This window comes from Crinia signifera, chromosome 4 (assembly GCF_055691185.1).
Source record: "Crinia signifera chromosome 4, ASM5569118v1, whole genome shotgun sequence".
Taxonomy (NCBI): Eukaryota; Metazoa; Chordata; class Amphibia; order Anura; family Myobatrachidae; genus Crinia; species Crinia signifera.
Window position 1 is genome coordinate 303467043 of NC_139220.1, and position 23129 is coordinate 303490171.

Here is a 23129-nt window from a genome sequence, read left to right on the forward strand (position 1 = left end):
ACCCTGGCCATAACTTGTTTGATATTCTCCCATCAGGTAGACGCTTCAGGTCCATCCCTGGCAAGTCATCAAGAACCGCAAAAAGCTTCTTCCCGATAGCTATTCAGCTATTGAACAATGTACTCTAAGATACTGCTGATCTAACACCTAACTGCTCTGTCTAACCTTGCAAATTCTAACATGTGAATTGTCTTTTGTATGCGCAACTGATGCAATGTATGTATGTCCTGTCATCCCTCATGCTTGAAGCTGCACTGTATCCATGAAAAGTTCCTAGTATACGAGAGTATACATGGCCAATAAAGAGATTCTGATTCTATTGTCTGTCAACCTTTAGACCCTGTCGACCTTTTGACTGTTGACCGTTAAACCCTGTCAACCTTTTAACTGTCGACCTTTAGAGCCTGTTGACCATTAGTGGTCGACCATATGACTGTCAACCTATAGTAATTCTATGACCAGTTTGGATTCCATTTTCTATCTTGTCCAATTTTAACCAAATCTGTTGTTGTGCTTTCTGCATTTCTGAAGTTTAGTTTTTTTAGAACTTCTTTGGAACAGTTCTCTGACTTTTTGTTCTTTCTCTTGGACCCGGTCAGAGATCTGTTTTCTCTGGCCTTTTATTTCCTCTACGGCCTGTTTCATAACCTCAGCCTGGGTCTGCAATATGGGTTCTAAGGTTTGTTTAATTGCTTGTACAATTGCTTGGAAATCCACACCTCCCACATTATGCATTGGTGGAGATGATATACCCTCTTCCTGCCTGGTGGTGGCCAGGGGAGCTCGATTTCCTTGCTGCATTGCTAGGATTTGGGGTAGCACTGGCCATATTTGCTGTCTGGCGTATGTGTTCAGCTCAGTCCTTCTGGGCTTTTTAGGGCATAACTGGTGAAAGGAATTTCTCCAGACATCGGGTATACCCAGTACATATTACAGTAGCTGTATTATCAGCACATTTTACTGCTCCTTAGACCCTCTATTTTTCAAGCACTGTCATCAAGGAGATACAAGGTTGGCATGATGTAGTTGTGAAATCAAGTGATAAGGGAGGTAATACGGTCATTTGTTCAGAAGAAAAATTTTAAAGGAAGCATATCACCAATTAAATGACATTTTTTTTTACAATTCTACCCTTTTCAATCCAATGGAGAACTAAAAAAATCAATATCATAATTTTTTTAATAAAGCTAAATCAGAAGGAACAATCACACAAAAAGAACATGAGTACATACAAAGTAACACTCCCAAAATGCCAACCTATTATATGTTAACAAAAATACATAAAAAATGGACAATCCACCTGGAAGGCCTATCTTATCAGAAAAGGCAGGATTGACAGAAAAAGCGTGCACATTTCTTGACCTTCATTTGAGACATTTTATACTCAACCTACCCTCATATGTGCAAGATATGGCAGATGTCCTATGTAGACTTCATGACATCAGTCTTGAGGACAACCAGTTTTTGTTCTCACTGGATGTAGATGCGTTATACACCTAAAGCAACCACAAGCAAGGTGTGGTAGCCGTTAAATACTTTAGGTAACAGGTAAATAATAGGTAAACAGTTTATTTTACAACTTTTGAAATTTTTACTACACCATAATGTGAAGGACATCATATCCCACAGACCTCGGGTGATATACAGAAGAGCCCCTACACTCAAGACCACCCTGGTGAAAAGCCACATTAAGACACAAGAGAAAACCACCAAACAAGGATCCAGCTTCTCAAGATGCTGCATGTGTACAGCATGCAGAAAAACCAGATACACCAGCACTAATCTGATCAAAGAAGTCCCCTCTTCCACTAATGATTTCATACATACCATCAAAGAGAGGATAAGCTGTAACACCAGTGGCGTCCTGTACCTTCTCCAATGCCCGTGCGGACTCCAGTATGTCGGAAAAACTAAGAGAAAACTCCATACTAGGATCCAAGAACATCTGTGCAACATCAGTAATAAAAAAGAGAACCATAGTATACCGGCACACTTTACAGAAAAACATAATGCCAACCCCAAAGACCTGACATTTATAGGTCTGAAAAAAATACAGACCTCATGGAGAGGAGGAAACTATGAGACAATGTTGTCCAAAGAAGAAACAAAGATGATCTACGAAATGGGTACCCTCGCACAGAACGGGTTAAACATCGACTTCGAGATCGCCGCATTCCTCAAAGATTGACAAAGCCTACCTTATCACACCATCACTCACCCCACATACCTGATGGACCTCGCATCATATGCAGCCAGTACTATATTCTCATTTTTATCATAATCTTTTTGAGATACCCTAGTGTTATCCCCATACAACACTAGACCCCTCTATATTACCTATGACATACATAGAGCTCAATGTCAATGAGATGTTCCCCTTTTTGTTGCACTAATAAAATGTTTTGACATACTCTTCATCCCCCCCATATATACTATCCACCTGTATGAACTTTTAACATATTTATTATATTATATTATATATTTCCTTTTTCCTCTAAAATTCTCCTATTACCCTACAAATAATTATTTACTCACAGCCAATTCATTATTTGATAAAACTCTCCAGGACGCTTCAGATCAGACTGTGTATATGCACATACATGTATATATATTTTTTACCCACAAGATGGCACTGGACACTGCGTCCCCAGCAAACTACTAGTTTGTCTGCAAAACGCCGATACCTTGCCTTATTAGCACTCTAATACCATCTGTCACTCGTGTATATGTTAGTAGTTATATGTTGTTTGCTATCCCACCACAAAGACTGTACAGGTAGCACACGTTATGCCTAAAGAGGGCGGAAGTCAATACCTGAAGCCAAATCCTACAAGGGCGGATATACCTTAACACGGAGCTCACTACAGGAGTGAGGGCGGAAGCTGTATCTGGGCGGAAATGACGCAAGCGGCAACCGCGTCACACCAGCCCAGCTTAAATAGAGACAGAGATGGTTACCAGTCACTCTGCACATCCTGACAAAGCCCGCTTGACGGGTGAAACGCGTTGATCTCCAGAGACCTCCCTGACCGCTGCCTTACTTCACTGCAGCCGCGGGATTAGGACGAGTCTGCCGGCAGACACCACTCTATCTCTTAAAGAGATACACACGGTAATTTCCATCCATACCTGTTAAGGACCACAGATTGCGGGCAATAGTGTGGAACACTTCCACCAACCCCAGCCTACCTTTTGCTCACTCAAGGCCTCAGAACTTTTGGCTCAAAGACTTTTTGCCTATCCATACTCTGGACTTTATTTATGTTATATGTCTGTTTGTCATTGTATTATAGAATGTATACCGGTATTAGATCACCACCTTCCCCCATTGTTTTAACATTTTCTGACCTACCTATGCAATTTACATACGTCTTTTTTTACCTGTTTTTATTTCATAATAAAAGCACTATCTTTATTATATACACAGACAGTCTGAAGTTTTCATTTGTATTATTGTGTGGTAAAGGTATGCGCAGGAGTGCCTATTCACTCTAACCATAAAATAGAAGTTAGTCTGCCCTGAAAGCCAAGAGTCTCCTATTTTATATAGTACTGGTCTTGCTGGTATATAATGCCATATACCATGCTGTGCAACCTATGGCAGGACAAACGCCATAGGCAGGCTAGATGATGGAGGCTCCATCTGTATCTCCCCTGGTCCCATCGTCTAATATGTAGAACAATGTACAAAAGGATTTAATACTTATAAAATATATTAGATCAGCAGCCAAAAACAGAATCATATCATTTATAAGGATCAGTATTTATTCAACAACAAGTATTATGGTGATAACTGTCAGTAACATAAATAGTAGTTACTGATATTGTTTGATTATAATTACTGTCATTTTAATTAAGTTCTTGATCATAAACATGGTAAACAATGTGTTATCAATGGGATTTTATTCATAACATGGTGTAAAAACAAAATATGTGCTGTTGCCCATAGCAACCAGATATCAGCTTTAATCACCTAGGCCCTTATTCTGCTTGGTGCGGCCGGAGCCGCATATGCGGCTCCCCGCCTTCCATACGGATCCCATGCGAATCCCCGCCTTCCATACGGATCGCCACGGCCGTCCGTACGCGGACATGTGGCGGTCCGCATGAAAATGGCGGGGGATACGCCTCCACCATCTTGGAGCAGCCCCCTGCATTCGATGGTCGCCGACCATCGAAGGCAGGGCCGCACGCTCCACCAGCTCCTGCACCCATAGACCTCACGGACACTTGTCCGTGTGAAAGCATGTATGGGGGCGGGCAGCTGACATCCGGCGATGTCAGATGCCCGCCCCCAACACATGCGTCACAGCCTCATAACCATGCGTACGCCCCGCGTTTGCATGGGAACGCCCATGAAACGCGGGGCGTATGCATAGGGAAATGAGGCTAAGTAGCCCCTCATGCCCCTATCCACCCCCTTTGCGGCGGTAAAAAAAATTGTGCGGCGATTTCGCCTGCACATGCGCAGAGTGCCCTCTGCACATGCGCAGAGCGAAAACATCGGCGGAACGGCCGCATGCGGCCGTTACCGCTTAGATCGGAATAAGGGCCAATGTGCCAGCAAACAAACAACTGTATAATCATTGATTAATATGGGATACAGGGGACTGATGTCTTAGTTGCACCATTATACAATATAATACATAGTATATGAATCAGAGGGAGATAAGACAGCAATAGGAATGTATGAGGGACAGAATACGGAGGTATAATAGGGACTGGGAGGAGCTGCTGGAACTCTGTAATGGATATAAAGCTCGGTACTTGTTTAGATTCATGGCGGCCGATATATCGGATGCAATATCGGCCGATATATCAACCGATCCGATGTGATCCGATTTTTTACCTGTACATAATCCCACTATCCACAACGTATGGAGTTGATATTAGATAGTGTGACGAGAAATCCGCATACGCTCGCCACGCTTCGGGCTCGGTGGCTTGCTGCGCTCACCACACTATATAAGATAAACTCCATGCGTAGTGGATAGTGGGGTTACGAACAGATAAAAAAATCACATCGGATCGCATTGGCAGATATCGCATCCAATATATCAGCTGCCATGAAACTAAACAAGTACCTAAAGCTCTTTCCTGTACCAGCCCCAGCACCAGTGTGAGCAGAACAGCTGTATATTACAGGGCACAGTAATGGCAGCCACATCGTCATTGTCTGTTATACTGCAGCTCTATTTCCTAACAGAGAGATTGTCCCAAGGGAAAAGCAGCCCCCAGCTTACTGGTCACAGCTCTCCTGTCTTTAGCAAGATGGATTAATATCAACTTATTGCCATATTCATACTGTAACATTAAAGTTACCTTCCTGAAACACATAATGTGGTGATACAACTTACTTATGAAACGCCTGCAACATTCAGGCCCTCAGAGTGACTATGTATGTGAGTAATAAGGTTGATCTCTTTAGTAAAACACTTGCTGCACTCAGAGCATGTATATGGCTGATCCCCTGTGTGACTCATTGGATGTATAACAAGTTTTTGGGGTTTATTCTAATTGCCTCAAAAGGTTGCAAATTCACAGCCTTGTGAGTCCACCAAACCCCACCTGTGAATGCCGGGCTGCTCGCCCAAACTTGCAGCCGGTGTTCCCACGGACAGGCTGCAAATGGATGTTTAATATAAACATCCATTCGCAAGCTGTTATGAAACACCTACATCATTCCATGGTCACCGACCATCAAATGATGTGGAAGGCACATGCACATCTAAGGTTGCTCAGAGTAACTGTAGATGTGTGTGCATTCTGAAGGAATTGGGCAGGCAGCTGATATCTGGTGATTTCAGTCACCTGCCCCCTCACCCGCATCATCAGCCCGTTAGAATGAGCACACCCAGCATTCTCAATGAAGCACTGGGTATTCCCATATGAAAATGGACCGGTTCAGTGCCCCCTGTCTTTCCGCCCTCTGCCCACAAGGATAGTTGGGAGCAACCATCGAATAGGTTGTTCGCCATGGGTGCACGCACCCAGCATCTGCACATGCTCAGAACTGACCCTACACATGTGCAGACACATAACATCAGAGTCGCCCGGCTCTGCTGTAAAATGTCATCTTATGCTATGCCAAAAACCCAACATCAGACACTTTGCAAACGAAGGGGTCCGAATGTACAGACTTGAATAAGGTCCATTGTTTCTTAGTGAAACACTTGCTACATTTAGAACATTAATGTGTTTTTATCCTGTGTGAATCCTCTGATGAAGAAGATTTCTCGTTACTGTAAAACACTTTCTGCATTCAAAGCATTGACATGGTTTCTCTCCTGTGTGAGTTCTCTGATGTTCAGAAAGATGTGATTTCTGAGAAAAACACTTGCTACATTCAGAGCATTTATATGGTCTCTCTCCTGTGTGACTCCTCTGATGTACACCAAGTGCTTGCCTGGTGATAAAACACTTGCTACATTCAGCACATTTATATGGTCTCTCTCCTGTGTGACTCCTCTGATGTGTGAGAAGATCTGATTTACATGTAAAGCGTTTGTCACACTCAGAGCACAGATATGGTCTCTCTCCTGTGTGACTCCTATGATGGATGAGAAGATGTGATTTACATGTAAAGCGTTTGTGACACTCAGAGCACAGATATGGTCTCTCTCCTGTGTGACTCCTATGATGGATGAGAAGATCTAATTTGTATGCAAAGCCTTTGTCACACTCAGAGCAATTATATGGTCTTTCTCCTGTGTGACTCCTCTGATGTCTGGGAAGCTCTGATTTACATGTAAAGTGTTTGTCACACTCAGAGCACAGATGTGGTCTCTCTCCTGTGTGACTCCTCTGATGTATGAGAAGCGCTGATTTACATGTAAAGTGTTTGTCACACTCAGAGCACAGATGTGGTCTCTCTCCTGTGTGACTCCTCTGATGTGTGAGAAGCTGTGATTTATATGTAAAGCGTTTGTCACACTGAGAGCACAGATGTTGTCTCTCTCCTGTCAGACTCATCCTGTCATAGATAAGATACAAATTAGCTGTGGAAGGTTTCTCCCATGCAGAAAATGAGAATGTCTTTAGAGAATCCTCTAGAGGTGTATAGGAAAACACTATCTATAGTTGGTTTGATCCGAGAATAATGTCCTTTTAACAATGTCTTGTAATGTTCTTAGCAGAATTTCTGGATTAAACCTGTAACATAAAAAAACAAAAAAAAATTGAATTTCAAATACAATTGTATTGCATAAAGCTCGACATGTAATAATAGATTATTCAATGCACGTGAGACTGTTATATATCCATGGCAATAGGCAAACATCCAAATGGAATATCATAGCAAATACAGTGGTCAAGAAATAGCACAATATAATAGTCAGTAATGTCATTCCATTAATATACCAAATAAATATGATGCAGTTTGTCATAAATCATGAATTACTACATGAAAACTCTTCCAAGATCCCTTTGTGGAGATAATAGCAGTATTGCTGTCCATAAATATATCATAAGCCAATGCATGAGAAGATAAGGAAGGGGCAGGGGGTGAGAGGAGCCGCACATGAGAAGGCTGAAATTACCCCCCCTGTCCTATGTTGTAGGGAATATTTCCCAAGACTCTCTGTTGTTCATACCACGTGGAATATTTTAGAGTATCTGCTATTCTACATTGGATTTCCCTTGGTAGAGTGGAAACATAACCTTCCTACATATCAAATACACCTGGTGCTAAGTGTTCTCCATTCAGAGAAGTTTCTATCCAGGCCCAGACAGAAATTGGCCCCAGGATTATAGTCTATAAAGTGTAATTTGTCATAAACAAAGTTCCCATTTCCCATGAAGCAATGTATAGATTGAGTAGTGTGGCCAGTGCTGCTGACTGTCTAAAGCCCCGTACACACGGGGAGATATATTGTTCAGCAATATATTGCTCAGTAGTGTCTCCTTTTCATTAGCGACCAGAGATGGTTGCTGATGAAAGTGAACCTCTGCTGGGGGAGCCACAGCGACCAGCGATTAGAGTGGGGCTGAAAACGGGAGCGCACCCTGCATTTTATCGCCGGGGGACACTCCCATCACTGGCAATATGGTCACCAGCGACCATATTTCCAGCGATTTCAGCCCCTATCGCCCCCGTGTGTACACAGCTTTAGAAAGGGAAGGGGCCCTGTCTATTATGTCAGTCCAGGGTCGCACATATTCTGATGGCAGCCCTGATCCCAATGATTGCCCATCAGCTGCGACCAAATTTCCAGCGATTTCAGCCCCTATCGCCCCCATGTGTACACAGCTTTAGAAAGGGAGGGGCCGTGTCTATTATGTCAGTCCAGGGTCGCACATATTCTGATGGCAGCCCTGATCCCAATGATTGCCCATCAGCTGTGAATGGAATATAAATGACTATGTGATCTAGGGAGAAATTCCTAATAAAATGCCAAAATTTACATAGTAATGGGCCAATATAGAAGCAATGGAGGAACTATATCCTCTACAAGGACTGGCTATTTGGGCCACTACCTGTATATTGTTTTTGTGCTACCATTACCTCTTGTTCCTGTGTGTTATCTATATCTGTTTGGGGTGAAAAATCAACTGATATTTTTGTTTCATGTGCGCAGTGTCTGGGTGATAGAAGTTCCCGTATCCTCACACTTTAATCATGATATATGTTACTAATATGTTATTGCAACAATCTTAATGAATCACCATTCCTTGATTATATTTTACATACAAAAAACAGATAAATATATATATATATATATATATATATATATACAACCCAATAGTGTTATTAAGCGCCCATATACAATTTATCAATACAATTTGTAATATCTTTCCACTCAATGTAGAATTAATATCCACCAGGACTTCATTCAAATAAAAAACATTTATTAAAAATATATAAAAGGTAATACACTTGGAAGACTTTTCTCGGAATAGCGGTCAAACCAAGAACCCAATGCGTTTCGTCCCTTTATGGGACTTCATCAGGGGTTAGACATAAATCTTTTCGTCAATGAGAGATGTTTTTAATTGGTACGGATATTTGAAAGATTTATTCACGCTGGATCTTCTAAAGGTAAATTACTACTATAGTACTTGTCCATTATTTAGAAGATGTTTTTTTAGACTTATATGATCCGTCTTTATTTAGATCATGTGGCTGGACCGTATATGTGCAACAAATGGGTTTTATGATGCTGATAAAATCATCTCCGATACTTCCAGAACTCTATGGCCGGTCATTCAACAGGACAGGGACCTGGTGAAGTTAAAAAATTCGTCCATCATGTCTTGTTACAAGAGAGGCCGCAACATTCGTGATTGGGTGGTACGGACGGACATTGCCAAAAGAATCCCTCCACACACACGCATTAAAGAAGGAGGATGTTATACCTGCTTGGGCTGCATTACATGCAGCGGAATGTCTAATACTAGGTTTTTCTGCCACCCCCATTCTGGCACTAAATTTAAAATTAGACACCTGGTCACCTGTTTAAGTACACATGTTGTATATATGATTAAATGTCCCTGCGGTAAGTGCTACGTGGGAAAAACTGTGAGAACTTTTCGCGAGAGGATAGCACTCCATCGCTCTGCGATCAGAGCCGCTATCAATAGAAATGACAATGACCAACCCGTTGCGAGGCACTTTGCTCTTGAAAAACATAGCCTCGCCAGCCTGCGCTACGTGATTATTGATCATGTCCCCCTTGACCCTAGGGGTGGGGACCGTCATAAAAAACTGCTACAATTAGAGATGTATTGGATACATAAGTTAGAGACCATGAGACCTAAAGGTCTGAACGAACAGTTCTCGCTTAATATCTTTTTGTAAATTGTATCTGCCAATTGACTTTGCCTTGCTGGGATATACCCGTCTGTGCCTTTTGGTGTTTTTCACTGTAACATTCATTTGATTCTGTTTTCCTTCTTCCAGAATTGCGGTGCGACTCGGAGGCTAGTTGCCAGGCAACCCTGATACACACTGGGGAGACGGCAGGGCGTGATGACGCACTGCGCCGATACCGGAAGTACGGGGTAACCCGGAAGCGTGTGGGGATCCGACACACACCTCCTGGAGAGCACCGATTGGAAGTCGCTCACTTGCTTGTGGTATATAGGTATGTACTTGTCATTTATGTGTTGTTCTCGTCTTGATAAAGGAGTGACGTCCGAAACGTCGACTTCATTACCTGTCTGGTAGTGCTTTATTTGTGCAATTCCGCGTGAGTGCCGCCCACCCCCCCTGTATATATATATATATATATATATATATATATATATATGGATGCCATGACCTGAAGAAATTGCTTATTAAAAAGCAACAAAACGTTGTCCATATCTCCTTTCTACAGGCATTATGCTTTAGCACGTGCATACAGATATTGAAACATACATCTCACCTTATTTCACCTTAACAGCCCCACCACTGACAAAAACCCTTTTAAATAACATTGTATGGCTTTCTATGGGTGAAACGGGTTGAATCTGAAGGTACAAAAATGGTATTGAAACTGCAATATACCTTTACAACATGCAATATGAAAGGGGTTTAACCGGCTTTTGAACCGTTTTAATACATGTTTACAAAAACGGGATGAAAGCAGGTTTTGGCAATGTAAAACCAGCTTGAATGTCGCTCACCATCCACCAATGCAATCCAATTGTATGTGGAAGGCAGCAGCACACTAGGAAAAGGTAAAAGGCTGTTCTATGTCTCTCCTCCTTATCCCAACTCTTTTCCCTGAATACTCTCATCACAACCACTGAAGGATAGCATTCTGTGCTGGGGTATTTCTACACAAGGTGCCTCCTAGGTGAGTGGGACAGCAGATATTCAACTTATTTATATCCCTAGAGTCCCAGTAACTAGGACCTGCTCACTCACCATACCACTAAAGCCCCATTTGTAGTGGCAGTTAGCACTGGTACTGGCTGGTAACAGGGAGGGTGACCCCTCTGAAAACACCTGTTACCATACACTGCATATTGGATATACGTATATAGTGACCAGCAGCAGTCCGGAGAGACACACCGGGGAGACTATTCTCCTTTAACTACACTGTCTTTTACTATTTTCCTAAGGTGAGACAGTAATTTATACCTTGAACCAATAAAACACAGATTTTTGGACACTTACCTGCCATGAAGAACAGTACAGAATACTCTGTGTTATATAAAAGCTGCTTTCAGTTAATAAGACGGACACTGACACCATTATATCTCTTGCGTTACCTGACAATATATTCCCTGGCTACCTGCCTCTATGGATATGTAACATACAAAATGTCCATACAAATGATGTGAAATTCTTTAATTAATAATCTTACATTATACTAGTCACTGATTGGTAATCTTGGGAAAAAGATACCTACAGCAGACAATACAGTGTGAGATTATATCCCGATATTGTCATAGTTACTTGTCTTGCACTAGAAATGTGATGTTTCCATCTAAAAGCACATTCACTGGGATAATTGTGTAATTACACCACTAATTGTGTGCTCGGATATCAAGTCACGTGACTACTCTCGGGCTGAAGGCAACATTCAAACATGAAATAAGACTATTATTATTGCTGAAGTGTTCTTAGCATTGTCTTTTGCCACCCGCCCGTATGTGATGTACTATAAACACACCCGATCATGCATATTTAATGATCGGGTGCAGTGAATATATGAATATCTAATGAGCGGCTCGGCTCCCGGCCCCCTGCTGGCTGCTCTGTTTAAAAAAATATATATATTTTTTTTAATTAAATATATATTCATGTGCTGTAAGCACATGAATACAAATAGCATGCCCCTTCTCAGAATAAAATTCCTGATTTTTTGACACCAAATGTAAAAAACAAAACACTTTATTTTAAAAGTTCACATTCCACTTCACCATAAAAAGATAGCGATTGCTACTCAGTGAAGCATGGCGATAATAACCTTGAAATGTATTCGCCATCTGGTCATTGATTAGGGTGATTCACCGTTTTAGTCAAAAAATCGCCTTACAGAACGAAAATAGCACAAAATCGCCATAGAACATGGCGAATCAGCCTCATTGAATACTGCCCTAAGTGATACATAGGGGTGAAATGTAATAGGATGAGAGATTTAGAAAGTGAGAGATATGGTAAGAAATCAATAGTTTTTTTTTTAAAGTGGCAATCATTTACACTGCAAAATCAAACTGGTTTGATTTCTGAATCTCTCATCCTACTAAATGTCCCCCCATAGTATCTGTATAATTAATTACATTGTACTAAACATCAGTGTGCTTTACATCACCTCACTGGGATATACAAACTTGTTACTATCCCTCTGAATGTGATTATTTGACCATTGATGTGACAGTTATATATGTGTGTATATGTGCAATATTTTTATATATGATTTTTAAAAGCTTAGTTTTAGTATAACCTTCAATAGGTGGGAATAACTCCCCTTCCTATCCATTACTGGTTACAAACTCTAGAACTTGCCTAGCTTTATCACATGTCCTAATGTAGATTGCCACTAATACTATTTTCAATTAATATCTTCTATTATGTGAATAGAGGAGATAAATTTAAAAGAGTGTCCCAACAAAAAGAGAATGATTTTCCTTATATTAATTATATGTACAACAAGTCTTTCTGCTGAAACTATGGCCAGACAATAGGTGACTCCTAAACAAAAGGCCCCTTTGGAGACATAACAGGATGCCAGAGCCTGATGTGATCTAATTACTATACAAGGTGTTACCCTGCCAGGGTGTAATTAGCATTTCCCATTGTAGTAAGTCACTTTAGGAATATTTACACCTCATTTACAAGACAAGGAGCTGGGCAGGAGGAGCTGCTGTGGGGAATGACTGTATAATAATGTTATGTGACCCTAATTTACATGTCACCTCTCAGTGTAAGAATTCCTGCAGGGCATCCTGGGAACTGCTGGGGAGAGATGGGGAGGAGTGACTATAAATAGGCTGTATCAGACCACTGGGAGCTGATGGAGGAGCTGCTGGATCAGTTACTGGTTGGAGAGCTGGGAGGACGGAGAAGTAAGAGAGAGACAGAGGAAGGATCCCCAGAGTAAGGTAATTATATTATACATAAGATTATGCTGATAATTACACAATCAATTTTACTATTCTTTTGTGAATATTGCCTTGTTATTAGTGATTACATTTTATTTGACCAATATATAATAAGTTATTATTACTATATAATATAATAATATGGCCTTATTCTATGTGTGATATTGCAGTTAAGTATTTATAAATCAATATACAAATTCATGAAAGGTCACATTCTATGTATAAATATATTAAAGGGACTTTATAATTTTTCATCTAAATTGTATGTGTCAGTAATGTAGGGGCAGGAATCATTTAGATGACATAATTATACTGTATAATACCATATGTGATACAATATAATCAGTAATATGTACATTATATATCTCTATGTGTTCTTTATCAGTTATATGATATCATGTATAAGTACCATATGGACTATATCTATATATTCTCTATCATACTGTGGGATCATTTGTATAATATATCTGACGTAATAAAAGGCTAATGCTGCTCCTCACCTTTATGGGGAATTGGAGTGTTGTGCATGCTGGCAGTCACTAGATGGCGCCCAATGGAGCTTCACGTTTTGCCCTGTTTGGGAGCCGACATTATGGTTATGTTGGCTAGTTACTTGTGTATATATATATATATATAGGGTAGGGGGGGGGGAGCAGTACTCCAAGCATCTTGAATAAATGAAACTCTCAGGCCAGGTACAGAGAGGTACCTTTTTGATCTGGCTGATAACTCGTGTCGGAATCTGCCTGAGTTACAGATGTAGCCATGCTCCCTCTTGCTGGCGAATCGCCAGAACGTCACCGCTGGCGATCCGCCAGCAGCCCGGCTCTCCATCTGACTGAGACGCGCATGCGCGTCTCAGTTTCCGTACGGCGGGGCGACGGGAACCTGTCCGTCTCCACTTCAGGGAGACGTACAGGGTTAGGCGGGGGGTGCGGGGAGGCGGTGGGGACCCCGGGTGACCGCCAACAAGCCGGCGGGGACCCGGGGGAAGCGCCGTTCGGAAGGGGACGCGCACGCATCTCATGCGCGTGCGTCCCCTTTCGCAGATACAGATGGCGGGTGGCGGGGGATGGCGGCTGGCGTCGCCATCACCATCCCCTGCAAAGACAAGCCCGGCTCCATCTGTAGCTGCTGTGACATCCACCGTGCATGGTGGTTAATGCGCCAGATGATCATATGGCACAGGGGGCTTCCTCGGTGTCTGCGTTAGCATTTATAAAATGCAATGCTGGAGCCCAATAAAATGCAGAATTATAAATGCATATTCCAGTACAATTTTTTTTTCCAAATTTTGTGCTATGAATTGCAAGAATTTATTTTGTTAAAATAAATGATTATTCTGAATTGCAGGAAGGTATGATGGAAGGTCGACGTGGGTCATTAGGTCAACACAAGCATTAGGTCGATATGGGAAGGTCAACAGTCAAAACGTTGACATGGGGTTTTACTCTGTTTTTTGAGTTGACTTGTGCCGACAGGTGGTATTTCATGCCCTACCATCCACTAGGGCAGGGCTGGGCAACACCGGCCCTCCAGATGTTAATGAACTACACATCCCAGGATGCTTTGCATTAGTTTTGCTATGTGGCCATGCTGAAACTGATGCAAGGCATGCTGGCATGTGTAGTTCATCAACATCTGGAGGGCTGGTGTTGTCCAGCCCGGCACTAAGTTTTTAAATTGCACTTATCCTCACTAGTCCTTTTTTCATGTTTTATGTAGTATTGTCATATTTCTCAGCCCTTTTTTAAACATTTGACCCAATAAAAGGTATATTTTTAGTCTTGTAATTTACCTAAGGTGCACCACTACTGAGACAAACTTTGCTTCCTCTCCATTTCTTGCCCTCTCAATTATTAGGTGGGAGCCACTTGTCTGAATATTTAGCAGATCTGACAGTGTGTTATGAAGAAAATGGTTAAGTGAGGGACCCTCTAGAGACTCAGGTAGACCTGTTAGCCTTAGGTTATTTCTTCTGGACCAGTTATCTATGGTTATGGTATAAAACATCTACAGTGTCTAGGTCTACTTATGATCGACAGTCACAAGGTCGTCAAGGTCAAAAGGTGGACAGGGTCTAAAGGTCGATATTGAAAAGGTCGACAGGGTCTAAAGATCGACAGTCAAAAGGTTGACAGGGTCCAAAGGTCAGCAGGGAAAAGGTCGACAGAGTTAAAAGGTCAACATAAAAAAGGTTGACATGGTCAAAGGGTCGAGATGGAAAAAGTTTGACATGAGTTTTTCTTTCTTTTTGTTGTTGTCTATGTCAACATAGGTTGACATGGACACTGTCTAAGTGTACCGCGTTCCCTCACATGGCTCGCTGCACTCACCTTGCTTCGGGCTCAGTGTCTCGCTGCACTTGGCACACTTTTATTCTCCCTCAACGCCCTAGTGGATGGTAAGGCATGAAATACTGCCTATCAGCACATGTCGGCTCAAAACTTTGTAAAAAATACATGTCGACTGTTTCCATGTCGACCTTTTAACCATATTGACCTATTGACAATGTCGACCTATACAGCTTTCGTCGAGTCCATTCTATGTTCCTCTATTACAATCTGGTATGGAGGGGCCAATGAATCTGACAAACAAAGACTGCAAAGAGTGGTGAGGACAGCAGAGAGGATTATTGGGATGGACCTCCCCATGTCAGGGAACAATACTTAAGTAGGGTCAAGAAGCGAGCTGGGAAGATCGTGGCGGACAAACTCCACCCTGGCCATAACTTGTTTGATATTCTCCCATCAGGTAGACGCTTCAGGTCCATCCCTGGCAAGTCATCAAGAACCGCAAAAAGCTTCTTCCCGATAGCTATTCAGCTATTGAACAATGTACTCTAAGATACTGCTGATCTAACACCTAACTGCTCTGTCTAACCTTGCAAATTCTAACATGTGAATTGTCTTTTGTATGCGCAACTGATGCAATGTATGTATGTCCTGTCATCCCTCATGCTTGAAGCTGCACTGTATCCATGAAAAGTTCCTAGTATACGAGAGTATACATGGCCAATAAAGAGATTCTGATTCTATTGTCTGTCAACCTTTAGACCCTGTCGACCTTTTGACTGTTGACCGTTAAACCCTGTCAACCTTTTAACTGTCGACCTTTAGAGCCTGTTGACCATTAGTGGTCGACCATATGACTGTCAACCTATAGTAATTCTATGACCAGTTTGGATTCCATTTTCTATCTTGTCCAATTTTAACCAAATCTGTTGTTGTGCTTTCTGCATTTCTGAAGTTTAGTTTTTTTAGAACTTCTTTGGAACAGTTCTCTGACTTTTTGTTCTTTCTCTTGGACCCGGTCAGAGATCTGTTTTCTCTGGCCTTTTATTTCCTCTACGGCCTGTTTCATAACCTCAGCCTGGGTCTGCAATATGGGTTCTAAGGTTTGTTTAATTGCTTGTACAATTGCTTGGAAATCCACACCTCCCACATTATGCATTGGTGGAGATGATATACCCTCTTCCTGCCTGGTGGTGGCCAGGGGAGCTCGATTTCCTTGCTGCATTGCTAGGATTTGGGGTAGCACTGGCCATATTTGCTGTCTGGCGTATGTGTTCAGCTCAGTCCTTCTGGGCTTTTTAGGGCATAACTGGTGAAAGGAATTTCTCCAGACATCGGGTATACCCAGTACATATTACAGTAGCTGTATTATCAGCACATTTTACTGCTCCTTAGACCCTCTATTTTTCAAGCACTGTCATCAAGGAGATACAAGGTTGGCATGATGTAGTTGTGAAATCAAGTGATAAGGGAGGTAATACGGTCATTTGTTCAGAAGAAAAATTTTAAAGGAAGCATATCACCAATTAAATGACATTTTTTTTTACAATTCTACCCTTTTCAATCCAATGGAGAACTAAAAAAATCAATATCATAATTTTTTTAATAAAGCTAAATCAGAAGGAACAATCACACAAAAAGAACATGAGTACATACAAAGTAACACTCCCAAAATGCCAACCTATTATATGTTAACAAAAATACATAAAAAATGGACAATCCACCTGGAAGGCCTATCTTATCAGAAAAGGCAGGATTGACAGAAAAAGCGTGCACATTTCTTGACCTTCATTTGAGACATTTTATACTCAACCTACCCTCATATGTGCAAGATATGGCAGATGTCCTATGTAGACTTCATGACATCAGTCTTGAGGACAACCAGTTTTTGTTCTCACTGGATGTAGATGCGTTATACACCTAAAGCAACCACAAGCAAGGTGTGGTAGCCGTTAAATACTTTAGGTAACAGGTAAATAATAGGTAAACAGTTTATTTTACAACTTTTGAAATTTTTACTACACCATAATGTGAAGGACATCATATCCCACAGACCTCGGGTGATATACAGAAGAGCCCCTACACTCAAGACCACCCTGGTGAAAAGCCACATTAAGACACAAGAGAAAACCACCAAACAAGGATCCAGCTTCTCAAGATGCTGCATGTGTACAGCATGCAGAAAAACCAGATACACCAGCACTAATCTGATCAAAGAAGTCCCCTCTTCCACTAATGATTTCATACATACCATCAAAGAGAGGATAAGCTGTAACACCAGTGGCGTCCTGTACCTTCTCCAATGCCCGTGCGGACTCCAGTATGTCGGAAAAACTAAGAGAAAACTCCATACTAGGATCCAAGAACATCTGTGCAACATCAGTAATAAAAAAGAGAACCATAGTATACCGGCACACTTTACAGAAAAACATAATGCCAACCCCAAAGACCTGACATTTATAGGTCTGAAAAAAATACAGACCTCATGGAGAGGAGGAAACTATGAGACAATGTTGTCCAAAGAAGAAACAAAGATGATCTACGAAATGGGTACCCTCGCACAGAACGGGTTAAACATCGACTTCGAGATCGCCGCATTCCTCAAAGATTGACAAAGCCTACCTTATCACACCATCACTCACCCCACATACCTGATGGACCTCGCATCATATGCAGCCAGTACTATATTCTCATTTTTATCATAATCTTTTTGAGATACCCTAGTGTTATCCCCATACAACACTAGACCCCTCTATATTACCTATGACATACATAGAGCTCAATGTCAATGAGATGTTCCCCTTTTTGTTGCACTACTAAAATGTTTTGACATACTCTTCATCCCCCTCCCCCCCCATATATACTATCCACCTGTACGAACTTTTAACATATTTATTATATTATATTATATATTTCCTTTTTCCTCTAAAACTCTCCTATTACCCTACAAAAAATTATTTACTCACAGCGAATTCATTATTTGATAAAACTCTCCAGGACGCTTCAGATCAGACTGTGTATATACACATACATGTATATATATTTTTTACCCACAAGATGGCACTGGACACTGCGTCCCCAGCAAACTACTAGTTTTTCTGCAAAACGCTGATACCTTGCCTTATTAGCACTCTAATACCATCTGTCACTCGTGTATATGTTAGTAGTTATATGTTGTTTGCTATCCCACCACAAAGACCGTACAGGTAGCACACGGTATGCCTAAAGAGGGCGGAAGTCAATACATAAAGCCAAATCCTACAAGGGCGGATATACCTTAACACGGAGCTCACTACAGGAGTGAGGGCGGAAGCTGTATACGGGCGGAAATGACGCAAGCGGCAACCGCGTCATGCCAGCCCAGCTTAAATAGAGACGGAGATGGTTACCAGTCACTCTGCACATCCTGACAAAGCCCGTTTGACGGGTGAAACGCGTTGATCTCCAGAGACCTCCCTGACCGCTGCCTTACTTCACTGCAGCCGCGGGATTAGGACGAGTCTGCCGGCAGACACCACTCTATCTCTTAAAGATATACACGCGGTAATTTCCATCCATACCTGTTAAGGACCACAGATTGCGGGCAATAGTGTGGAACACTTCCACCAACCCCAGCCTACCTTTTGCTCACTCAAGGCCTCAGAACTTTTGGCTCAAAGAGTTTTTGCATATCCATACTCTGGACTTTATTTATGTTATATGTCTGTTTGTCATTGTATTATAGAACGTATACCGGTATTAGATCACCACCTTCCCCCCTTGTTTTAACATTTTCTGACCTACCTATGCAATTTACATACGTCTTTTTTTACCTGTTTTTATTTCATAATAAAAGCACTATCTTTATTATATACACAGACAGTCTGAAGTTTTCATTTGTATTATTGTGTGGTAAAGGTATGCGCAGGAGTGCCTATTCACTCTAACCATAAAATAGAAGTTAGTCTGCCCTGAAAGCCAAGAGTCTCCTCTTTTATATAGTACTGGTCTTGCTGGTATATAATGCCATATACCATGCTGTGCAACCTATGGCAGGACAAATGCCATAGGCAGGCTAGATGATGGTGGCTCCATCCAGCGGCGTAGCTAGGCCGGAGCGGGCGCAGCTCAAGCTCCGGGCGCAGAGATATCAACAGGCGCCGGAGCCGTGCACTCTGCTGCCGGCTCCTCCGCCCTGCTCGCCCGCTCCCCCACCCTGCTCGCCCACTCCCCCAGCTCACCCCCCGGCGCCGCACTCACTGTCGGTCTCTGCCCGCCTAGGTGAGCAGAGCAGGGGTTGGACACACTCGCAGGGCTGTCAGAGCAGAGTGTCATTTCCTGGCTTGGCTTCTAATCTATTACACTGACACAGGCCGCTGGGCTGCCTGTAGGGGGAGCTCCGACGCACAGCTCCTCCGGCATTACTGCACTCTGTCTGCACTGGCCGGGTGAAGCAGCGTTTGACACTGAAGGTATGTGTTGATGCTGGAGGGAGGGCGGCTGTATCTACAGTATAATAAATAATACTGGGCTGGCCCAGTGAGCCCTCTCCATGACTTTCTGTCTGGGGGCTCTGGAAGCCAGGATATATATGTACTGTAATAAATGATGCTGGTTTTCATTTGTATGTAAAGCAGGTGTGTGTGTTACTTATGTGCATGTATGTGTATGTATACTGTGCATGTATGTGTATGTATACTGTGCATGTATGTGTATGTATACTGTGCATGTGTGTGTGTGTATGTATACTGTGCATGTGTGTGTATGTATACCTTGTCTGTGTGACAACTATGTGTATACCATTTGTGTGTTTTTGTCAGCATTGTTTGTAAATATTGTGTGTTCTTAGCTGTTTGTATGTATACTAATATGTGTGTGTGTCAGCTGTCTGTATGTATTATATATGTGTGTCACCTGTATCTATGTGCTTGTGTGTGTCGGCTATGTGTATGTATAATATGTGTGTATATGTGTATGTATGCTAGGTGTGTTTGTGTGTGTCAGCTATGTGTATGTATACTATATGTGTTTGTGTGTGTCGGCTACATGTATGTATACTATGTATGTGGCTGTAAATTGGTTATATACAAGGACCAGTGCAGCATAAATTGCGGTCATATCTGAAGATGGTAAACTAGGCAACATGCTGCGATAGGATTTTACAATTACTTTAATGCATTTTTTGATGAGAGTGTGGACAGATACCACCTCATGAAAATCCATGCATTTGACCCAGTTGCCTGCAGTGGCCACTCCAAAGATGGCCACCGCCTTGCAGGAGACAGACACTAGAGGTGAACATGACCTCTAGTGTCTGTCAGAGGACCTCAGCGCATCCAGAGCCAGCGCTGCTCGGCTGGAGCTCTGATTAAAGGAACTTCAACTGTCCATCAAAACTGTCCTCGCACTATGGGGAAGCAGAAACTCAGTCCTCCTGCTGCCGAAATATGGAGGAAGCACTTCCTCCAAGTCCTATTACTGCGCAGGGGCCAGGTCTCCCTTGTATGTATTTCAAGCCGGGCAGCGCGAGACAGACCCTCTCGGGGATCCCTTTGCCCTATCCCTGAATTCCCAAGCCTCTTTGACACCCTGCAACTCCCCCCACAGATTGGCGAGTACCCAAGGATCGCTGTACCCCCCCCTTCCTTTTTATATGACCTTCTGTACACTACAATCTGTGTGTGTTTGTGTGTGACCCTCTCTACCCCAACTCTTCCCTGGTGTTTGACCCCCCCTGTACCCCTACCCAATGTCTGTGGCATTACAGTGTTTGGTATAATATGTAATGAGCATTACGGTGTGTGGCATTATGTGTAATGGGCATTACAGTTTGTTATAGAGTATGTAATGGGCATTACGGTTTGTTATATAGTATGTAATGGGCATCATGTGTGGCCTTACGTGTAATTGGCATTAGGGCATGTGGCTTTATGTGTAATGGGTATTACAAAGTTTGCAAAAATGTGCAATGGGCATTAGTGTGGTATAGTGTTAGGCCACGCCCCCTTTTCACTGTGCAAGAGCCCCGCCTACTACAAATCAGGGGGGGGGGGGGGGCGCGAAACATGCCCTTGCTCCGGGCACCGCGGGACCTAGCTACACCACTGGCTCCATCTGTATCTCCCCTGGTCCCATCTTCTAAAATGTAGAAAAATGTACAAAAGGATTTAATACTAATAAAATATATTAGATCAGCAGCCAAAAACAGAATCATATCATTTATAAAGATATTTTTTTATTCAACAACAAGTATTATGGGGATAACTGTCAGTAACATAAATAGTAGTTACTGATATTGTTTGATTATAGTCACTAAGTCATTTTAATTACATTCTTGATCATAAACATGGTAAACAATGTGTTATCAATGGGATTTTATTCATAACATGGTGTAAAAACAAAATATATGCTGTTGCCCACAGCAACCAGATATCAGCTTTAACCCCTCCCGATATTTGACGTACATTTACGTCATGGTCGGGAAGTACTTCCCGACACATGGCGTAAATGTACGTCATGGCTTTAAACTGTCACCGCGTCTATAGACGCGGTGACAGTTTAAACATGTCTGCTGTCCCTGACAGCAGACATGTCCCTGCATGCCCAGGGGGGGCTGCGATGCCGCCCCCCCGTCGGCGATCGCTGTGATTGGCTGTTCAGTGTGAACAGCCATTCACAGCGTTTTCTGTGTCACCGGCGAATAACGTTCGCCGGTGACACAGGGATCGGAGGTGATTGGTGCTGTAAAGTACAGCACCAATCACCGCGGGGTGTAAGGGTGACACTGGTGTCACCCCACCTCACCCCGCCCGCCCCCAAAGGCCGTGATTGGTTCGTCGGACCGACGAACCAATCACAGCCATGGAGGGGGGTTTAAACTAACGGTGACTGCACTGCAGACGCCATTCCGGTCTGGAATTGCGTGCAGTGCGGTCACCGTGCCTAGCTGCCGCGATATACTGACCAGAACCTTGCAAAATACTTACCTGATCACTGCTTGGGATCTTGCTACTTGTTGTGACTTCCAGTGTTGTGCTGTGCTGTGTTGTGCTGCTGCAGTGTCATCGAGTTTTAGATAGAGAGATAGAGAGAGAGAGATAGAGAGAGATAGAGAGGGCTAGTGACAGAGAGTGCTATATTTTGTGCTGCTGCAATGTGATAGAGAGATAGATAGAGAGATAGATAGAGAGATAGAGAGAGATAGAGAGAGATAGAGAGATAGTGACAGATTGTGCTATATATTTTTTATATAACTGACTGCTGCCCCCCCTTTTGTGCTGATCAGTATAAATTAACTGATCAGCAACTTTTTGGGGGCGCAGGTTTTTTTTTTAGATAGATATACCTGTCAGTGCTGCTGCTGCAGTGTCATAGAGTGATAGATAGTGAGAGATAGAGAGATAGAGAGATAGAGAGAGATAGTGACAGAGAGTGATAGAGACTGCTATATTTTGTGTCTGCTGCCCCCCTTTTGTGCACCCCCAGCAACTTTTTGGGGGTGCAGGGGTTATTTTTCATATATATAACTGTCAGTGCTGCTGCTGCAGTGTCATAGAGTGATAGATAGTGAGAGATAGAGAGATAGAGAGAGATAGTGACAGAGAGTGATAGAGAGTGCTATATTTTGTGTCTGCTGCCCCCGCCTTTTGTGCTGATCACTATATCTGAGGTGATCAGCAACTTTTTGGGGGTGCAGAGGTTTTTTTTTTTATATATACCTGTCAGTTGCTGCCAGTTGCACTGTCAGTTGCACCAAAGGTTGTGCACCTGCTGCCCCTCACTGGTAATCAGTGTCGCATCACTGATCACCTTTTTTTTTTTTTG

At 42.5% G+C, this 23129-nt stretch overlaps 1 protein-coding gene across 1 annotated transcript in view; it reads right to left on the bottom strand.

The window, feature by feature from the left end:
* Nucleotides 1-23129, bottom strand: part of LOC146073259 (uncharacterized) — a 385449-nt gene that overhangs the window by 353184 nt on the left and 9136 nt on the right. Inside the window, exons 3-6 of the mRNA XM_083180446.1 lie at nt 17621-17695; nt 16321-16635; nt 14831-14910; nt 6276-6973 (exon numbers count right to left, since the gene is read on the bottom strand). Of these exons, the coding sequence (XP_083036572.1) occupies nt 6276-6973; nt 14831-14910; nt 16321-16635; nt 17621-17695 (1168 nt within the window). The remainder of the gene's footprint in view (nt 1-6275; nt 6974-14830; nt 14911-16320; nt 16636-17620; nt 17696-23129) is intronic.